The sequence below is a fragment of the Berghia stephanieae genome, chromosome 5 (genome assembly GCF_034508935.2).
Source record: "Berghia stephanieae isolate SIO BIC M18660-M18661 chromosome 5, UCSD_Bste_1.3, whole genome shotgun sequence".
NCBI lineage: Eukaryota > Metazoa > Mollusca > Gastropoda > Nudibranchia > Aeolidiidae > Berghia > Berghia stephanieae.
In genome coordinates this window covers 14335168-14357860 of record NC_088364.1, presented here as the reverse complement: position 1 = coordinate 14357860, position 22693 = coordinate 14335168, and the positions used below count along the sequence as shown (strand labels likewise).

The 22693-nt window shown below is 34.9% G+C and overlaps 1 protein-coding gene across 1 annotated transcript in view; it reads left to right on the top strand.

The window, feature by feature from the left end:
* Window positions 1–22693, top strand: part of LOC144972462 (uncharacterized) — a 101758-nt gene that overhangs the window by 65434 nt on the left and 13631 nt on the right. Inside the window, exons 51-69 of the mRNA XM_078913656.1 lie at window positions 525–762; window positions 1226–1322; window positions 1776–1869; window positions 3084–3245; window positions 3597–3758; window positions 3963–4121; window positions 5226–5393; window positions 5601–5774; window positions 6234–6395; window positions 7146–7310; window positions 7498–7668; window positions 8724–8894; window positions 11500–11664; window positions 12015–12191; window positions 13789–13947; window positions 20007–20159; window positions 20576–20731; window positions 21273–21434; window positions 22377–22532. Coding sequence (XP_078769782.1) covers window positions 525–762; window positions 1226–1322; window positions 1776–1869; window positions 3084–3245; window positions 3597–3758; window positions 3963–4121; window positions 5226–5393; window positions 5601–5774; window positions 6234–6395; window positions 7146–7310; window positions 7498–7668; window positions 8724–8894; window positions 11500–11664; window positions 12015–12191; window positions 13789–13947; window positions 20007–20159; window positions 20576–20731; window positions 21273–21434; window positions 22377–22532 — 3051 coding nt within the window. The remainder of the gene's footprint in view (window positions 1–524; window positions 763–1225; window positions 1323–1775; window positions 1870–3083; window positions 3246–3596; window positions 3759–3962; window positions 4122–5225; window positions 5394–5600; window positions 5775–6233; window positions 6396–7145; window positions 7311–7497; window positions 7669–8723; window positions 8895–11499; window positions 11665–12014; window positions 12192–13788; window positions 13948–20006; window positions 20160–20575; window positions 20732–21272; window positions 21435–22376; window positions 22533–22693) is intronic.

The window sequence follows — 22693 nt, the reverse complement described above, 5'->3', positions numbered from 1 at the left end:
CCATCCATATATTCATCTATTGATCCATCCATCCACTCATCTAAAACCATCCTTCCATCCATCCATCTATCCAGCCATCCACCCCCTATTTACATTGTCATTTTCTATGTCTCTATACTAATTCTTATTCAATAATCTGTGACATGATATGTTTAGAATATGGGTAAAAATTAAAGTGACCCTATTAGCTGATACACAAAAAGTCCTGGTTCAAATCTGCATAGAGTTATGTTCTTTTTTCTGCTCTTCTGCCCTTTGTCTACCTACCAGTGATTCAGTAATTGGGTCTGATGGAAATGCATTTTTGATTGATCAGCATCCTAATCAAAGGGTAACAAATCTGTTTAATGCTACAGAAATCAAGATAGCTCCATGAGCGTATTGTTTCTTCAATGCTACTAATACTTAACTCTTCACAGAATCCAAGTTTCCTCAGCCTTAAGTGTTGCAAGCGTCTTAAAACTATAAAAACTAAACAAACCATTCCTAGACATATCCCTTTTTATTGTATTTGTATCATCCAGAGGAAGACGACCTGTATGTGACTCTGAAAACCAACCTGGTGTATTCAGTAGGTGTATCCTGTGTCACAATTGACGTCTCTGATGATTTTGTCCAAGAGATGAACAAAGACATTCTTGCTGTCAACAAAAGTGGCTGGCACATCTGTGTCAATAATTGTATAGACACGAAGATCACAGCAGAGTGTAATCCAGATGACAATGAACAGATCTTGGTGGAAATCATTCTTAAAGATCTACCGTGAGTTCAACAATATTGCTATATAGTTATTTTAAATATTGGTTTTACAAGTGATGTTGTAGCACCTAATAAATTGATTTCTTGGAAGTGGAAAATGGGAATTTGATCATTTGAATTAATTGCATATTTATCCTTAATGAGAAAATTACTAATTATTTTAAATTGTGAAACATGAAATATGATCCTTTTCTATCACAGCTTTTATAACATTTATTACTATAAAGTTTTTTAATTCATATAGTCGTCAATATAATATTATGTAAAGCATCTTAGAATCGGAATCGGTGACACTTGCAATTCCAGATTAGTATCAAAAAAAAAAGAAGAATTGTTTATCTTCTAAAAAGAGGATCTGGGCTTTACAAATGTTCATACACACCTCACTTACATCCATTAAAATTTTATTTAACCTCAATTAAGTTTTTTTTTTTTTGTAAAATGTATAGTTTATTGTCTATTTCAGGACAGTGATGGGGAACTATGTAGACGGGATCCATGTTGACAAATCACCTGAAGACATGATGAGACATCTCGTTGACATTGACGCCTTTAATGCAAAGGTAATGTGAAATGGACCCCCTCAAAGCTGTATACTGTAAGGGTGATTTACATGCTGAAAATTGATTTCATAGTCAAAGATATGAGACTTGGGTTAATAATAAGTCTGTTGAAAACGATAGCAATAGTTTTGTAAAGTGACAAAAACTAAAATCTCAAAATTCTGGTCACTTTTACTTTGAAATTACTTTTTGGCACTTGGTTCATCGTGATATGATATCGCTTTGAGGCATACAATGGATCAAATTCCACTCATTATTTTAGTCTAAAATGAAAAGTCAGTGATAATGGTAAAGAAGCAGCTTTAAAAAGATATTTTATGTCCCCCCGCCCCCCCCCCCCCCCCTTCCTTCTCCCCTGCCCATCTCAATTCACTTATGTCGGGATAAACTAGAGAATATAAGAATGTTGTGTATCTTTGTGAACTTTAACATTGCATCATTGTTTCTCTTCAGTCTATTTCCTTTGCAAGCATGGAGAAAGATTTGGTTACATATAACAGCTCTCTTCTATGTCGATTTGGATATGGCAGAATGAATGATGCATGTGGTAAGATTTATAATATTTATAACAAATAAATCTAACCCAAAAATATTAAGTGCTGTAAATATTAGGTGAAAGAAAGAAAAGGGCCCAAACTCTGAGTACTTGTAACTCCTTAAATCACCAGCAGTATTAAGCAAAAACTAAATAAACATGTTAATCAAACCTTAACAATTACACACTGTTTTATCTATGTGCATTAATAAAATTGGGATTTTTTGCTAACATGCATGGATTAATTAATTAATTAATTTTATTTTGGGATGTCATAATGGCACACAAGTTATGCAAATTATTGAATGCTATTTGAAGTTAGTCTTTGACTATCTCGAGCTTCATGGAGAAAGAGACTATTTGTAGATAATTTAAAATACCATAAATTACCTCTTGATCCTGATATCTATACCTTACCTTCACTAATGTTATTGAATACTATCACTTATTTTGCGATACTTTTCATTTTGACTATTGACTGAGCATGCATCATTGACTACAATAAATAATGAATACAATCATTTACACGAAGATGTAGAAATTATTAACACTCATGAGCATTCCCATGGGATTATACACGTATTAAAATTTTACATTTTTATCTTTACACCGACATAAAATGTTTGTGAGAATCTGCATTGCAATTCATCTTGATTATGACTATGACTTATAATCATGTGTATAATTTGAGGGATTTTGTATATACAACTCGCAGATGGTTTGTGCTAAGCAATCAATTAATAAGATCAAACAAAAGGTAACATTAATTGAGATAGAGTTTGGAAGATATCAGAAAACCATTTTTATCTTGGATAAATTACTTCCAGCTAAACAAGAAAACTTTAGAAAACTGGACACAAAATATTTCACACGTTATTTTGCTTGATTTAACAACATTCACTTTTTATGTGCCTCACAAGAATAATAATAAACGAGAGTTTTATCAATATTTCTAAGAAAAAAATTGCTAAAATTTGTTGTTCAATGAATATTGAGTTAAAAACAATAAAAATATTAGAGGTATAAAGTGTCAAGGTTTGGACCTTCTTTGTTTTCAACCCAATATAACAGACATTGATTCTAGAACTTTGACATTTTGCAAGCAAATCACGCAATGTGGAAAAATGAAATGACAAGCAGCAATTTAGGAGTGTCTTGGTCGTTTTTATTTTGACTGTTAAGAAATGATTTAATTTTAATTAATTTACAAATTGATTTAATTTCAGTGGAATGTGGCCCTGGTTCGTATTACACCAAAGACCCCCAACTTTGCCATCTGTGTCCACAGGGCACTTACAGCAACATGTCTAAAGTGGATATCTGTATGTCATGTGGTGAGGGAAAGACAACTCTACAGATGGGTACCCAGAATGTAAATTACTGTGTTGGTAAGAAACTGTTGTTAAATTCGGTGAATCAAAGATATTGTATGTTGAAATTGTGAGCCACCAAAGTGGTTATTATTGTGGTTGTGTTGATAATGATGGTTTGTGTTTTCGATTTAAATATTTGAAAAAGTGTTGATTGTCGGCTTGGGCTTGTTTTTTCCCCTCTGTTCTCCTTACTCTGAATGATTATTTAGCACTAGTCATTTCACTTTTTTGCATTAAGAGCAAAGATTTTGTGGAATCGACTTATTGTTCCTTAGTGTGTATTTTGAAAAGATATTGTGCTAACCTCATTCCTAATCCACTCAATCCTTGAACGTAATATCATTTCTACCACCACTTCTATTACAGACAAGTGTCCAGCTGGTCAAATGTACAACACTTTTTCTCATGGATGTGATCTTTGTCCCCCGAGTTTTTACCAGGACGAAGCAGGACAAGGATACTGCAAGCCATGTCCCCCAACTACTGGTACGGATGGAAGTGGTGCGGAGTCCAAGGAGGACTGTCAAGGTACAAAGTCGCTTTTTTAAAAATTATTATTTTATCTATTACTGGTTAATATATACTCATGTATATTTTTAAAAAATAAATAGTTATATTTTACCTGTAGATTTAAAAATAACTTTAAGCAAAAGATGTAAGTAAAAATAAAACAAACTTGAGTTTGAAGTACTTCTTTGGTTGCTTTATCTCTTTCTTTGGTTTATCCCTTAGAATTCTGTCCTCCTGGTCAAGAATTGATAGAAAGAGTATGTGTGGACTGTCAAAAGGGATACTTCAGGATTGGTAATCTACAAGACCGCTGTGGGAAATGTCCTCAAAACTACACCACTTTGACAAAAGCCAGCAGTGATGTCAGTCAGTGTAATGTCCGTAAGTAAAACTAGTAACCTAAATAATACAACCTTATTTTGTATATTTGCCAGCAATCGACTCTTTCATTTTACTAAATTGTCAGGCATCACACCCACAAAATAAAAATGAAAAGGTTTATGGGGAATCAGTGCCAAAGCACAAAGAAAAATCCTTTGCAAATCATTCTGAAAACTCATCCTGCCCTGACTGTGGATCGAACTGCAGACCTCCTGAGGTTGCTTGATTATTTTTTAAACTATCAATTTCGTGTTGTATTTTTCTTTATGCTTGCTTTGACTTGCATACACGCATTAACACATTTTTATTTTACAGCAATATCTTCTCCCCAATTTCTCACATCCCCAAGAGAAACATTATAAAACTCGAAAAAGTGCTTAAAGGAGCGGCAAGATATATTCTAAATAATAAGGATAAAAACATCCCGTTTAAAAAATAAGTGAAGAAGCTATTGTGGCTATCATTTCGAGAAAGATGATCAAACCACTATCATATCACATGTTTCAGAGGTTTATGAAACAATCAGATACTCCCAAACAACCTTTAAATGGTCAAATCATCAATAAGATGAAAATTCAACTTTACATCTCCTTAGCTAGATAAAGGATTCATTCATTCAACATTTTTACCATTTGAATAGAGCAATTGATCAGAACCACTTAAAAATCATCAAAAACTCCAATTCCAAAGATTCCCATATTCTATTGGGGCTGAGTGAAGGGAATTTTATATATTAATTGATTTGATGATGTTGGTCTTGAGCAAAACCTTTTGCCTATGAAAGCTTAAGGGGACATTAGCTCAATCAGCCGGCAAACAGCTCACAGGCAAATGAGTTTGGCTTAAATTCGTGTGGATTATTTTTTTTTTCTGGCCTCTCCTTTATTTAGAAGCTGAGTCTGTTAGATTTTTTGGAAAACGTTTTGCTATAGCCCAGTTAAATGTCCAAAGTGTAGTAAACAATTGTTACGGTTATTTAATACTACAAAAATGGGATGAAATCTGAATCCATATGTTTAATCACTGTCTAATCACTCTGAAGGAGGAAAATAGCTATTAAATAATTATGATTTTTCTATCCTTTTCCAAAATATTTATATCCAGCTAAGTGCCCAGTTGGGTTCTTTGTTGATGACTCCGGTGCAATGATGAAGTGTAAAGAGTGTGATTATGGTACATACCAATCTGAAGAGGCCGAGTTTAAATGTGAGAAATGTAAGCCTGGGTACACCACCAACTACACCATGAGTGTCAATAGCTCAGACTGCATCTGTAAGTATATCTTATTAGATAAATCATCATCATCATCATCATCATCATTTTCATCATTATCATCACCCCTTTCATCATTATAACCGTTTTTCAACCCATAGCTGAAGATATTACTATAGGAAATAGGCTTAAAGAATCTGTTTTGAACAAATTAAGTTTGTGTTTTAAAAGGGCGTTGGAATACAGTTTGAAATGTTTTCTCACCAGTTACATGTGGCCAGGGATCCGAGCAAGATGGCCCAGAATCCTGCAGACTCTGCTCAAGTGGTTACTACAAAGATTCTTCTATGGAATCCCGATTTGAGATGTGTTCACCTTGTCCAGATATGACTTTCACCACTGAAGGCAAAGGGGCCTACAACAAGTCCCAATGCGTTGTCAGTAAGTAGAGTTATCCTGAAAAGAGGGGCCTGATAATGCAATACCTATATAGAGCGTGAGGCTAAAACACAAATGGAAATTTTTTATGTGTTTGTTTCAACCATTCGTTTAGCAGTGATTGGATAGGTAAGCCTAGCATAAGTCTATGCAGAAGGTGGCCAGAAACAATTATTCTCAATTTCACATCCGAAAAATCATATTTTCCATCTCCATAGAACTAAGAACCCTAGAGGACCTTCTTATAAAAAATGGTCCTAAAACCATGAAATGAAGAGGGACGTAAATCGAATAGATGTATTCATAATGTTTTATTATTTTATTTTTATTTTTTAATTAATGAATCACACCTTTTTTGGGTTTTTTTTTAACTGAAGCTTATATATTGTGATATTTTGTTGGATATTTATCTCTCCACTCTCTTTTCTTGTTTTTAGACTAATATTAAGTCTTACATTTCAGGGAGATGTTTTGATGGTACTTACCACAATGCTTCAGACAATCTATGCTATGATTGTCCTGTTGGAACGTACCAAAGCTTTGACCAGCAGGAAAAATGTGAGGAATGTAAACCAAACTTTAGCACGATGGCCAAAGGGTCTAACTCGTCTGAGGATTGCAAATGTAAGGATTATTGTTTTCTTCTAATTCTTTTGATGAAGGTGATTGTTGATTGTTGACTTGTTGCTGATCTAAAGCACTATGGGTGAGGTGATGTTGGTGTATTGTTGTTGTTGGTATTATTATAGTTGTTGGTATTGTGTTATTGCTTTTTTAAAAAAAAATCATAATATAGTTTAGTTAACATTTCAAAATTCGAAACTTTTTCTCCAGGTCGGGTTATGATTTTGATTTAATTTTGAGTAACATTTTATATTACTCTCATATTTTGTGGCATAAGAATTTATTTTATAACTTGGCACACATGGTTATGTTAAGATTTCACCAGCATGACATATATTGTGTATCTCCTACTTGAGCTTGACCTTTTATATAGTGCAATATCCACTAAACATGCTCAAATTGCTTTACTAGGGGTCCCTGGCCAACAGCAACACTTAACATGTAGGACAAGACATGACGCCTGTTAGCCGATATTACAATTTTTTTCTGACAGAGACAATGCTGTTAACAGCCAGCTAGTAATTTTACACCTGAGTACAGTGAGAGAATGTGAGTAAAGATCCTTTTCCAAGGACTCAACTATGCGGCAAGCGAGGCTCGAACCCAGGACCTTTCAATCCAAAAGGGAGTGTCATACCACAAGACTACATAGCCGCATAATTTCCTAATAAATCAATTCTAAACATCTTCTCATCACTGTTTAGCAAACCTTGGAATAATAAACCACCTTAATTTCTCACCCTTATCCAGTCACATGTCCAGAAGGATATGAGATTGATGAGTCCGGCTCAGACTGCCGAGTGTGTCCTCGTGGTAGCTTTAAGACCAAATCCATGAGGTTTGATCCCTGTATGATTTGTCAAGGAAATACCACGGAGGGAAATGGAGCAACATCTGCTGATGACTGTGTTGTAGGTGAGTCTCTTTTAAAAATCATTTTTTTTTTTTTTACAATAGTTCACTTTTCCCTTTAATTTTACTATGATTTACACATGTTTTAACGTTACTATAAGACGCTGCATTTTATTCATAATTTTTGTTACATTAAAGATGTTTACCTTGCATTACATATATGTCTCATTTGTTTTTTTGTCATCACCAGCCAACTGCAGTGCAGGATATGTGGTATCTAAAGACCTGTCTAGATGTGTTCCTTGTGAGTATGACACTTATCAGCCTGACAACGAACCATATGTCTCAACAGCTTGTATTCGATGCTCTGGAAGCACAGGCACAGATCATATTGGGTCAAATAGTTCAAAGGACTGTAAAAGTAAGTGGTTTTATGAGGCACTCCATACCATCAATGTTAAAAAGTTTGATTAAGTCTGTTTAAGAAAATATGCCATATTTTCACTTTCATAGCATTAAGCTGGTAAGTCTTTGTTACTGAATGGAGTCCATTGTCTATCGGTTTCATCAACAAATCTCCTCCAGACTGCCTGACATAGTGATTTGGGCTTTAAAAGCAAACAAAAGTAATGTAGAATCTATTATGTCAAAATGTCACGAAATTCTGTGTCTTGGGATAGAAATATATGATATCATGCAAAATTGAATAACCAAACGTGATAAACAGGCTGATATTAACTCAATGCAGTCGTGGATTTATAGTCCCTGACACACCCCTGTGCCACATGATTTTGGACCTTTTTTATAGACCTCTCAATTTTTTGTTTATGTATATAAAGATAAGCGGTCTTTTGTATCCAATAGATTCATTTTTCATCCATTGAAATATGTAATTTTTTTCTAAGTATTCCATTATTGATATTTTCTATGATATATATTTTGAGGGTCATTTTCGGTTCTTTTCTTTTTTTCCGGTACTGTAGACTGATCCAAGCCATCTTCTTCATCAGAAAATGCATGAATTACATCTTCTTCATTGTCCGATCCATCCTCCATAATAATTTCTAAGTCTTCACTCGTATTGAATAGTCGCTTTTTAGACGTCATTGTTGTTTACAAACGCTAGTTGTCGTTTGCCTCGAGCCAGAAATCGGATAAATTTTGCTTCGTAAATTTAGTTAAATTAAATCAGCAAAAAAAAAGCCAAAATTTTCTTTTAAATAAAGATGTAGAGCCCAAAAAATGTAGAAAAGTTATTAAATTTTATTTTTTGTTTATTTTTGTATTCAATCAAATGACTAGTCTCAACAAAACTATCTAAAATCCCTGTCAGACGTATTTGTCCGACACGTTTACGAGTGTTGTTGAGCCTGTCGGACAAATGCGTCCGACGCGTCTCCATTGAGTTAAACTCTGAATGTAAATATGAGAATAAATCATGCACATAATAACTCATCTCTGATTTGTTTCATCTAGAGAAGTGTTCAGCAGGTCAAGGGTTGGTGGACAACCAGTGTATTATGTGTGTAAGGGGCACCTGGAACAATGGGAACATCACCATGAGGTTTGAGGAGTGTGCCCAGTGCCCAAGTGGTAACACTACAGAGGTCATCAGTGGTGCTTCTGGTCCGGAATACTGTATCATACGTAAGTTGTCTTTCTCTATGATTCAATCTATTTCAATCTAATGAAATATCAAATCAACTGGAAACATCTTCTACAGCTGACCAAGCAAAAAAAACAACCAGGAGTGGTGTATTTTTCATGTTAACTGATTCAATAATGATCACACTCACAGTCCAGTCCCTTGCCCTGAGCAGTTGTGTTTATACTGAAAGCATAATGAAATTTAAGTAATTAATCAGATTTGCATTATTTTGTTTACATCCTTTAGTAAATCAGATGTTGTATTTACTTTATAAACTGGCATTTATTAATTTCCCTTCTTTTATTTATTTTTTTGTTATGTTTTCTTTGACCAACAAAGGAAAGTGATAGGGGGCGGGTTCAATAATGAGAAAATTGTTACAAGTAAAAGAAGATTAGAAAATTCAAAAAAATAGTTGAGTTGAGCGGTGTACTCATTAATTTAAAAGCAATAATAGCAGTGATGGTTTATAAGAAGAAACACAAACTAAAATTGCCAAATAAATCACATCACACAAAATTCATAAAATAACTATAAAACAAAGTAAAACTGACCACTAAATCCAAACAAACACACTCAAGCTATTTTAGAAGATCTCTGTATCGACCATTTATCACTTTGATTGGATTAGTGACAAATATTTCAATTTAACTCTTTAAGATTCAACCCGACAAAAACCGACAACGGCATAATATTCATGGGCGGGGTAGCCAAGACTGGCCTCAGTAAGTAAAATCCAATCGTTGTGAAGGAAATGACAGGCCGTGTCACTGCCGCAGGGTGTTTTCAGCTTTGATTTTTATAAATTTGCCGACAGAAAAGAAAATGTGTTTCAGAAATTGCGATTTAAATCCTATTTTATTTGCGGGTGAAAATTATTGACATTGCACTTTGTTTGGTAAAAATCGGTAAAAAATTACGACTTTGGTGATGAAAAATGACTTTGAAGACAATTATTGTAAACTTTTAAAAATATTATGAATAATTTATACTCCCTTATTTGTGGGTCGATTTTGTCATTCGAGGTATCAATTTTATTGTAATAAAGAGATAGGAACTTCAGAGTTATTTTTTCTGATGCGAAATTATTACTTTGTAATTTTAGCACCAAGAAAAATAGTCAGTAAATAAATTTGTAACACCTCTTTGATAGACCGCCAGGGTCCGTTCGTGTTGAATTGTAAATCAAGCGTCTCACAGTCTTCGACCAATCACAGGCTATCTATCCAGCTGGCCGAAACAAAGACGCTTCCCCCCGTCGATGTATTACGCTATTGTTATGCAAGGAATATAACACCTTATTGAGTAGGCCTAAAAGCTAAAATCTAAAAGTAAAAAATATAATTCTGGGGAATTTGAAAGTCACATTGCTGAAATCAGCTTGAAAAAAGAAGTACATTGGTCTTTGTTTCATAAAAATCGGTTGAAAAGCAACTGTTTTACGAATAAATTTGATTTTTAAAATTGCTTTTGTTTATTTTAGCTTTTTTTAGCAACTTTTTTGTTTATCGGCCGATTTTCTTGATTTTTATATCATTCTTTATATCTCAAAGGACGAGATCAGTGATATACTTTGTTTGTTTCAAATGTAACTAGAACATAATTTGGCTTTTTTACCTATCGACCATGCCTGGATAATTTATTCAACAACGTGGCGATGTGACGCAACTATTCCATGGCCGTCTTCCACTGCCTAAACGATGATTCAATTCATTGTTGACGGCTGTTGACACGTGAGCTGCCAGAACGACCAATCGTTGAAGGGTCAAAACAAAAGTTTCTGGGCGGAGTTTAGCCATGAGTGACCGTAGAAAACGAAAAGGTGACTACAGATGTCAAAGAGTAGGCTTATATCATCAAAGGATATCTACATGATTGACATGGCCATATAGGGAACTCATTATCTACTCCCCCAAAAAGAGAGGGTTAAATGAGACAGAGAAGATTTGCGAGAATTCTTTCTTGTCTGTAGTGCAACTTTGTAGTCAATGTGGTATGACACGCCCCTTTGGTATGGAAAGTCTAGGGTCTTGTAAAGCTTTTTGAGCATGTTTAGTGGATGTGCCCAATAACATATTTTTAAATTCTGGCATTGTATTAAGCATAACTATTACAGAGAAGTGCCTGAAAAAGAAAATCAACAAAGAAACAGAGATTGAAAATCATCAATGAGAAGAATCCAGACCAGTGACTTCACAGTTACAGTATCCAGAGAAGGCATAAATACCATGATGTATTCTGAGTACAAAAACACAGTTTCATAATCTGCTACTATTGTGTTTCCTTCTTCTGGATTTTGTTCTGGTGTCTATGGTGTTAAACGGACAACAGCAATTGCCTGATTCTCTTTGAAGGATGTTAATCTATCAACGTGTACTTTCCATTTCGAAAAGACCCATCCACCAAATCACTGCTGGGCGGACAGGGAGTAATATTATAAATCTTGAGTGCACCGTTGGTTGATACCAGACCCGCTGCTTGTGAAGTGAGTGTTCTACCAAGTGAGTTATTAGGAGCCCCTTTTGCAACTTGCTCATCCATTTTTTTGAAACCATATTTGTGCCTGTTCTTACTGTATAATTCTTTTAATTGTGTTCATGACAGCAATGTGTGAAGCAGGCCAAGTGATCAAGGACGGAGTATGTAAAGATTGTGAAATTGACTCATACCAGCCTATTGACAAACCTTTCCTTTCTACAAAATGTAAGCCATGTGAGGGACAGACTGGAACTGACCATAGTGGCGCTGACTCAGCCGAAGATTGTATGAGTAAGTAGTAGTAGTAGAAGTAGTAGTAGTAGCAGTAGTAGTAGTAATAGTAGTAGGAGTAGTAGTAGTAGTAGTAGTACTAGTAGTAGTAGTACTAGTAGTAGAAGTAGTAGTAGTAGTAGTAGTAGTAGTAGTAGTAGTAGTAGTAGTAGTAGTTGTAAGCGGACTAGAAATAGTGGTAGGTAGTAGTAGTAGTGGTGGTAGTAGTAGTAGTACTAGTAGTAATATAAGTAGTTGTTGTAGTAGTAGTAGCAACAGTTGTAGTATTAGTTGTCGTCGTAGTCATAGGAGAAAGAGGAGGGTGTGGATCAAATAGCTAGCAATTCTTTAATTACTGTTTCATTCTACAGAAACATGTGTTACTGGCAGAGGTTATGACTCCGAGCAGAAGGTTTGCAGTTTATGTAAAGAAGGAACCTGGAATAATGGCAATGTGACCATGAGGTTTGAGGAATGTGCTCTGTGTCCGGAAGGCTATACCACATCAGTAGAGTTAGGAGCTACAAAAATTGAAGACTGTGATCTTAGTAAGTGTATTTATCAATATATATAACTTCATCTCATCTCAAGATACAGCAAGAATTGACCGTTCATCAGTGTTAGATATTTGGTTCTTTGTTGTACAAGACTTCAAACTCATTAAACTTAATTGATGGATGAGAGCCCTCAACTTCCCTTTACTGGGTGGGGTTCATGACCTCCCATAGTGGGCAGGGAGGTACGTGCTGTGTCTTCTATCCCCTATATCTGTTTTCCAACTTGCTTTCTGTCTTTGTCTTGGAATGAGATTACTTGGTTTTGTCCTGGCCCTGGCCTGAGTCCTAGCTGGGAGGGAAACAGTCAAATGCATAGTTATTGTTTTGGGAGATTATATTTTTTTCCTTGTAAATCATCTCTCTGTTATGTATTATTATGTTTGTTATTTTTAATGTATAATGTAAGCATTTGAGTGTATTCCTCTTTGTTGGATTTTGTGTTTGTGTCCGGATGAGACTTATAGGTGATCTCAAACTAAGTACATTGATGGTTTGCTCTTGGAATCTGCACCTGATCCCTGTTGGTTCCCAGTTCCCCTTTGTCTTCCTTTCTCTTGGGTGCTTTAATTGTAATTCTAGAACTTTTTACTATCCCATTTTCTTCCTTTTTACTGGCGCTGATATAACCTAAATGTGTTGCAAGCGCCGTAAAACCCTTAAAAACAAAAACAAAACAAAACAATCAACTTCCCTTTGCTATATGATCCATGTGTCTTTTCTATACCCTCCGTATTCTCTGTTACCTTCAATATTGAATTACCTCCTTGTTTTTGATTGAGACTTTATACTTGCCCTTGATTTATAATTGATTCTTTGCATTGAGGCAAATTGTATGTTGTGCATAGAGGAGGGAGATATAATTTTTTCTCTTCTAAATCATCCCCTTATATTCTCTTGGTTTTGTTTCGTTAATTGAACTATGTTACCAAAGAGGTTCAGATTGCTTTTTGATCTACAACGGTGTTGCTTGAAATAGCCCTCTTATCTTACATTTTTCATTGATCCTTGTAAGGGTATTTAAACTCACAAAGATCATAGATGCTGCTCTTTCGTTATCTTTGGGATTCCTGATAGTTGGTAGAGCACTCGCTTTACACGCAAAGGGACCCCCTTTCTACCCAACAGTGAATGGGTAGCTTGGTCTGTTAGATCTGGATAAATTACTTTTCGATAGACTAGCATCCTATCCAAAGGATAGCAAGCAATTTCTACAGTACATTTAATGCTTTAGAAACTGGCATAAAGTCAGGGTCCATGGGCTTTTAAAAAATTATTATCTTCCTTTTCAAGTACTGAAAGGGCGACTTTCTCTTGTTGATCTGGTAAGGTATAATATGCAAGCAAGATACTTATTACTTTCCATCAGTGATTCTATTTTCAAGAGGCATTCCTGTAGGGAATGATACATTTGTTGGTAATTTTGTGACACAAAGAGCACCACTTGATTAAAAGATGTTCTATAATTTATTATCAAAAGTGTTATTTCATCATCATCATATATTATCATTATTGTCATCATTATCATCATCATCAGCAGCATCATCATCATCCTCATGATCATCATCATCATCATCTTGTCTGTTCACAGGGGATTGTAAGCCAGGATCTTTCTTTGACAAGGCAGATGAGTGCATAAAGTGTCCAATTGGAACCTATCAATCGGAGCCTCGACAGTCAAAGTGTATTAACTGTCCTGTCAACAAAAACACTTCTGTGCCTGGAGCTGCCAGCAGGGATGATTGCTTGGGTACGCTTAAAAATTCAAGCAATAGCAGGTTATGAAAATACAACCAGTGCAGATTATTGTATTATTTTATATACAACTTTTTACACTAGTTAATTTTGTCTCAAGTACTTATATTGAATTGAGATTGGATATATCTTTCCATCTGTGTAGTGATTTATTTATCATGTGTCCCCCCCCCCCCCTCCTCAATGGAAAATATTCACTTGCTGATGTTGGTATATTTTATTTTATTCATTTTCATCAAATTATCAAACCATCACACGTTTATCTTTTTCAAAAATGAAATTATTCCCATCAAGTTGTTTGTTTGTTTTTTATCCCCTTTCACTTTATAAATTTTTATCTTTGTAATATCGCATCAACGGGGCATATGTACTGCACCTCTCTTTGTTGAATAACAACAGTGGCGGTTCTAGCCTATTTATAGTGGTCGGGCAAAGATGATTCGGTCATATATATATATATATATATATATATATATATATATATATATATATATATATATATATATATATATACGCAAATAACTAATGTAATTAACGACATTTAAAAATAAATTATAGTTCATGTTTATGTACCAACCTATTTATAGATTAAATCCATTCGTCGAGTCTTTGATGATGCAAAATGATTGATGATCATGTCGTTAAGTTCAATTTTGGACAACCATTGTTTATGCACGGACATCACAGTGAGCGCATTCAAGCGCTCTTGTCCCATGGTATTCCGCACACATGTTTTGATCCGCTTTAAAGTACTAAATAGCCGTTCACTTTCTGCGGTGGAGACTGGTGTTGTTAACGTAATATTTAACAACGTTGACACCATTGGCAGATCATCCTCGAGGTCTAGTTCAATTATTTCCTTTAAAAGCTGTTGCGAGCTTTCTAGCAGTTGAAATATATTGTTGGAATACACGGTTTCAAGTTCGTTTTCTAATCTCTTTTTGTCTAAAAACGGGTAATACTGGCAGACAAGTTTTATTTTCTCTAAAGGTTTTGATTCCACGTAAGTCAAAAATTTCATAGGGTTCACAAGTGAAAATAAGGATATTTGTTCATATTGAGAAAATCTTTCCTCTATTTGAGTAACTACAATATCACAAGCCTCTTTTGCATGAGCGGTTAAATTGCTTTGAGGTCTTCTTTTTGACTGAGTATCGGTTGAGCAAACAATTTCATTAAAGAGACTGTCAACATCTGATCTTATTTTTGAAATATTAGATTTGAAATCTTCAATGCTCTGAATTATATCTGGTCCGGTTATTGTTCTGTTTTGCAGGTATGCAAATAAAATGTTAGCATGGCTAAAAATCCTATTAAAGAGGGTCAAATAAAAATTGAATTCCTCAGTATTCAGGATTCGTTCGAGTCCAACAGCTTCGCGCACCGATATAGCGTCCCAACCGTCTTCAGTCTGAATTTTCCTAAAACATTCAAGTAACTCTTCTTTTAAATCTTGAACACTAGAAAGGCACCTGCTCTGAAAATTCCATCTAGTTTGTGCTGGTCTGGGAAGCCGACTAGAAGTGATTGATCTTAAAAGATCGGCGCGTTTTGGGGAAATTGAAAAGAATGCTGAAAAGCTATCCAATTGGGCAAAAAATATTCTAATCGCTTGAACTGCTGAGCACGCTTGTCTCAATATTAGATTTAATTGATGCGCGTAGCAATGAACGAAATGTGCGTATGGAAACCAATGTTTCATCCGAACGTGCACTCCTGTATTTTTACAACTCATCACATTCGCGCCATCATACGATTGAGCAATCAGTTTGTGTTTTAAATCAAATTGATCTAATTGTGACTTAATGACAATAGAGAGACCCTCTGCTGACCTATCTGTAACAGGAACAAAATTTAAAAATCGCTCATATATTTCGCCATCTTTGCAATATCTTAAAATAATTACAAATTGAGACTGATTGGAAACGTCAGTTGTTTCATCTGCCTGAACAGCAACAAATCGGGCATTTTCTAAATCTTTCTTTAAATCCTCATTGTAGACGTAGAGTACAGAGTCTAAAAGCTCATTTTGAATTATTTTTGATGTGTATTTGTTAACTGTCGCTTGGGATAGATGTTGTGAGAGAATGTTATCTGAACTTGCAAGCAGATGAATAGTGTCAATGAAAATACCTTTGTTCAAAGAACTTTGGCTCTCATCGTGGCCTCTAAGAGGGAGTTCGTGAATCGCGCAATGCTTAAGGCAATCAATGATTTTGGACAATATGTATCGATTTTTCTTCACATCTTCATTGTGTTTTTGGATAGAAAGACTATAGCTTTCACTAATCTGCCGACCGATGTCTGTACTTCCTAAAAATTTGAATTTCACAGCATTGGATATATGTGTTGCACAGGTATTATGTTTTGATAAGCTTTCAGACAAGTGTTTCAAATCATCAAATCCTGTTGTTGACCAGCAAGATTTTCCTTTGAAGAGAACACAGTAAAAACAAAACAATTTCTTTTTTGCAACGCTTACAGTAAGCCATTTAAATTTTTCAAACCAAGATGTTTTAAACTTTCTTTTATCTTTAACAATGATCAAATCACGAGGCTGGTGTGGTCCAAGACGTTTTATCTCCAACTTTTCATTGAATGAAAAAGTAGACGAATTCCGAAGAAAGATATTGTCAATTTCATTCATAATTCCCCTTAAATATTTCAACCACAAATAATCACATTCACAATGAAATGGCAATACCCGTAGCTTTTAATTATTCCAAAAGCAATCAAAATGAATCACGAAAGAGGATACAACTAAAAATAAAGTGACAAGACATAATACAACACCTTGACAATACAAGTCCATTTTGTTCACTCGAGAAATTAAAGAGATATTTTAACCCCTCAACGGCGTGATTAATATTCTGTTACATTACTGGTTTTCCGTTTTCAGTAGTAGTAACTTTAAAGTTTTAATCGAGACGCAAAAACAGCGATATGACTCGAGTTTCATTCAGAGCTCAAATTGCATCATTTTTGGTGAAAACGATAAAACGTAACATGACGTCAAGTTTGAGTAAATTCGAACTCAATGGTTGATAGGTTAAAGTGGGGAAATTTAATCGCTTGGTGTTGTGTAGGGGACACCGTAAGAAACACAACTGAGATACTACTGCAGTAATTAAAATGCCAAACATCAAACATTTAAAACAAAGGCAGTTGAGTATCTATGTTTTGGTTATGATAAAAGACGATAATAGCTACCTTCGCCCGGCGGTTTTGGGAGGTTAGAGATGTCAAGGTGACGAGGAATAGTGCTTGTAAAATAAATGATCTTTTTAGTGATAATTGTTATCATTTCTCTTCTCAAACTTAACTTGCAAAAACAACTTGTAAATCAAAGGAGTGGTTGTGATGGTGTTGGTGGTAGATATGGTGGGGGTTAGAATTATTGTACCGGTGGTGGTAGTGGTTGGAATAGTGGTAGAGGTGGTGGTGGTGGAGGAGGAGGAGGAGGAGGAGGAGGAGGAGGAGGAGGAGGAGGAGGCGGTGAGGGAGGATGTAATTATGGTAGTGGTTTTGGTGGTGCTGTTGGTTAGAATGATAGTTGTGGAGACGATGACGGAAATTATATGATGATGTTGATATTGTTTTTATTGCGATTCTAGTACTTGTAGTTAATGTTGTTGTTATTCTCAATGATGATGATGATGATGATGATGATGATGATGATGATGATCATGATGATAATGATAATAATAATAATAATAATAAATGTACATTTTTGAAGCGCTTGTGCCGAAGCTTCGAAGCGCTTCACATTGACCATCATTAAAAAAAAAAAATTACATACTGCAGTTTCGGACATACGAACAAAAGTTCACACGCATCCAATTACACACACACACTCACACACACACACACACACACATATATATATATATATATATATATATATATATATCTATATATATATATATATATATATATATATATATATATATATATATATATATATATATATATATAGACGCATAATGATGATGATGATGATAATGATAATAATACATGACATTTATAAGGCGCATTTTCATCATTGGGTGATGGTGACAACGACGATGTCGTCGACAATGATGATTACCATACGATATTACAATAAAGACAAAATAATGTCACCAATCTCTCCTCATGCATGCATTCGTTAGACTATCACAATAACGACACTACACTGTTATCCTTGCTCCTTTCCCAACCAACCCCTTGCTTCCCGCCTCTTCATCGCGAACTATCTTATGTAGCCTATGTATTAGATTCAGGACGGGCAAGTACGGAATCTGCCCACCCTTGCCTTAAACGTATTTATTTCCTTACTTAGAATTCAACTCACTCCTTTCTCAGATCTCATATATTATATTAATTCAGTTGTTGAGATGAGAAAATCAAAATAGTGGTTGTATTTTATATATTTATTTAGTCGTGACTTTCGAATAAAAGTGTTTTGTTTTATTAAAGGGAATAAAATAGAAAATTACATTGTTTTGAAAAAATATTTAGTCTGGCAAAAATTTTCTTTTAAAAATACAGCGGTAATAACTTAAAGAATTTGAAAAAAACTAACAAATTAATTAGTTTAAAAACAAAAATAAAAATAAAAAGAACGAATAAGTAAACAATTTAAATAAATGAGTTTTGAGAAACACTAAAGAAAACGAGAAAAAAAAGAAATAATTTAAATGGATAAACAAATATATAAAAACAACATAAATGAATAATAAATTGATATATTAGTAAATTAATACATTTAATTCAATACTGGAACCTTCCCAAAGTCATTACATTAATGGTACCACCAGCACAAGTAAGGCAATAAATAAGAAAAAGTTCGTTTGCCAAAATCTCTATTTAGTTTTAACTGGTTAATAAGGTGGGCTCATTTGAATTAGCCCGACCAAGTACTAGAGAGGCCAGACAGCAAAAATCGGAGTTAGTTCACCGTCAGGCGACGTGACGATGAGATGACGATGTGGGCGGAGTGGTGTGGAGTGGTTGGGGTGGGGGGGGGGGTGATAAAAAGAACAGGAGCATTTCCTGGATTATGCATTACGGGGTGCATGGTGATTCGCAATCTATCAAAAATACACACAAATTGATTTCAGTACGAAGTATCAAGTTTAAGTAGTAACTTTTGAAATTATCTAATTTAAATTTGATTATTTCGGACCTGGTAATACAGCATATAACTTGAAAAAAACAGGCTGGTATTTGCCCACCCTGCCCATTATTACCAGCCGTCCCTGTTAGTAAATTAATACATTTAATTCAATACTGGAACCTTCCCAAAGTCATTACATTAATGGTACCACCAGCACAAGTAAGGCAATAAATAAGAAAAAGTTCGTTTGCCAAAATCTCTATTTAGTTTTAACTGGTTAATAAGGTGGGCTCATTTGAATTAGCCCGACCAAGTACTAGAGAGGCCAGACAGCAAAAATCGGAGTTAGTTCACCGTCAGGCGACGTGACGATGAGATGACGATGTGGGCGGAGTGGTGTGGAGTGGTTGGGGTGGGGGGGGGGGGGCGATAAAAAGAACAGGAGCATTTCCTGGATTATGCATTACGGGGTGCATGGTGATTCGCAATCTATCAAAAATACACACAAATTGATTTCAGTACGAAGTATCAAGTTTAAGTAGTAACTTTTGAAATTATCTAATTTAAATTTGATTATTTCGGACCTGGTAATACAGCATATAACTTGAAAAAAACAGGCTGGTATTTGCCCACCCTGCCCATTATTACCAGCCGTCCCTGAATAACAAAACAAAAAAAAAACAAAAACAAGATTAGGACAGTGAAAAGATTTGATGACAATAATTGCTTTAACATCGTATCATTGCATAAGGCTCTTTACACATATCACCCTACTTGACGCGGATTTGAAATAGAAATTAGGTTCCTTCTTATTTTTGTTTTGCTTTTGACATCTCATTAAATTTTGCATATGTGTCCTACTTCCTTGAAGGTCTTCGCATCCCTTAGGTTGGCACATATATTTTCATATTTTTGTTAATGTTTTCATCCCCCTTGTTTCTCCTCTTCTTAATCAGTGTACTGTCTTGCTGGCAAAGAGGATGATGGAAACGGTCAATGTGTGTCATGTAAGGACGATTACTACAAACCAATGGCCAGTTTTAGTACATGCCTCAAGTGTCAGGGCGACGTTACTTCTACCCCTGAAAACAGACTGGAATGTACAGAATGTAAGATGGATTTACATCATGATTTTGCTCATAAACTAGATTTTTTTGTTTAAAAGAACACATTAGTCAATAAGGTCCCTGTAGGTTTGATATAGAAGATACAATGATCAAGTGTAAAGAACATAGATAAAAGTTACTATCAACATTCAAGTTTATTTCTCTGTGGTTCCACTAAAGCACACAACAATTAATTAGACCTGTAAGAGGCAAAAGTCATTTTGCTTTCTGTTATAATCCTAAAAATTGAAAAACTTTAGGAGAGAATTACATGCGTTTCCTATTAGACATTCAATCTTAGTGTTGATGCCTATCTCTTTTTTTTTTAATTTGATTTTTTTTAAAAATGTTAACAAATCTTGCAGGTTATTTTTTGTGTTGCACTGGAATAGCAAAGTTATTTTGTATTGCTGTTTCAGCTTTCTGTGATATGGGGCGATATCGTGATGGAGATTGTGTTGACTGTGCTCAAGGATTTTACAAGGAAATTAGAGGAGACATGGCATGTCAGAAATGTCCTGGAAACAAGACCACAACAAGCACTGGGGCTACCTCTTTGAAGGATTGTAGCGTTAGTGAGTATCCACCATATTCCATATGATATTACAGGTAACTTATTTGCCGGCTATGCATCCATAGAAGATTACTTTATTAACCTGTATTTGCCATGTTTTTAGAACCCCAGCTGGATACTTTTTTCTCCCAAAATTATAATGGCAATTGATGGCTGTCTTGAGATCAATTAGTCCCCTGTCGCAACTTTAAAGTAGAAATGTAGAGGTATAAATGTGTGCCCAACCATTCAAACACCGTGATCTATCCACCTTGTACCCACCAACCATTTACCATTCCAAAACCATTATTAGCAATAAATATACCACTTTATCACTTACCTACCCAACCACTCAGCCCTTAATCATTTGACTACTCAAACACTCACCTAACCTGTCAATGCATCAACCAAATTTGCAACCACTAAACCGCTTACTCACTCATATACATAACACACACTTAACTATTTAACCATCGAACTACTCAACCACATACATTGCCATGCAACCATTCAATCACTTGACCCTTTAAACCTATTTTTTTTAATAACTATAATCTAACCAGCTCATTGTGAAGCCGGCTACTACTCCCCAAATGATATTGTCTGTTTGCCCTGTGAAATGGGATACTACAAAGAAGCTCTTGGTAATGCTGTTTGTACTAAATGTGAAGGAAACTTTACAACTGTAGACAAGGCCAGCACTCAGAAAACGGACTGCAATATACGTAAGTGACAAAATACTTGCCAATATGTACACGTGATGATATCAATGGCAGAGCAATAGGATTTCTAACCTTCTGACAGTCATGTGACCGTAGTCAGTGACTAGATTGTTAACACAAAAAAAATATGCCTTCAGCATTATTTCCTTCATCTTTGACACATATTTAAGATGTGAAGGAGTACTTGTACTGTGACAGATAAAATAAAACCGGTACAAATGGGTATAGTGAAATTTGCTATAGTCATTACTCTAAGTTAACTTTTGTTTAAAGTCAATATCTCTTATTGGTCTTAAATTTCCTGTTCTTGATCAAAGTAATTGATTTATTGATAATGGATAAATCAACCAATCTTTCTGGCCCGGCAGTGTTGACTTGATCAGAATTCCATTGTACTTTGTATTGTATGAAATGGAAATTTATTTGTGAATGGGTCAATTAGAGAAATAGTTGCAAAGCACTTTGAGCATGCTGAAAATGTGAAAATGTGCCATGCAAATTTCAAATATGAGAAACCTTGTGTCAGAATCAGTGCCAGACAAAGCAGAGATTAAAACAAGAAAAAAAAATAAGCCTCCTAAAAATTAGCGTGCTTTGGCTAAGGAATCAGATCTCAAATTTGCTGAATGCAGTAAAATGTATGACCATTAAACCGTAGAGGTTATCCCGAAGTTATGCTTATATTCATCACAAAAGTATGTATTCCTGTTATTAACTCTTTCTGTCACCATTACAAACAAACATTGAACACAAAAAGAGGAGGATTAAGACCTGAGAGTAGGATCCATTTTGCACATTTATTTTGAAAATATGATAATGGAAATTTTAAAATTTTTTTAATGAATCTGTGTTGACTGATGCTGATATGACAAAAATTGTACAAGTGCCATACAGTCCCTAAAAATATCAATAATTATTATCATATAAAACCCCTTGTTTCTTTAGCCATATGCCCATCCGGACAATACAGATCAGGCTTGACATGTGTCAAGTGTTCTATTGGAACATACCAACCAGATTCTGGGACCACCCAGTGCCTGAATTGTACTGAAGGATTCACAACTGTACAGACAGCCTCCACAAGTGAAGACCATTGCAGACGTAAGTTATAGCAACATGTCTTTATAAAGTTTTGATATTCATACATCTTCAATTAAAAAAAAAAATAATACATGACATTTATAACGCGCATTTTCATCACTGGGTGATGCTCAATGCGCGAAACAATAATACAGTGACATTATTATACAAATGAAACATTA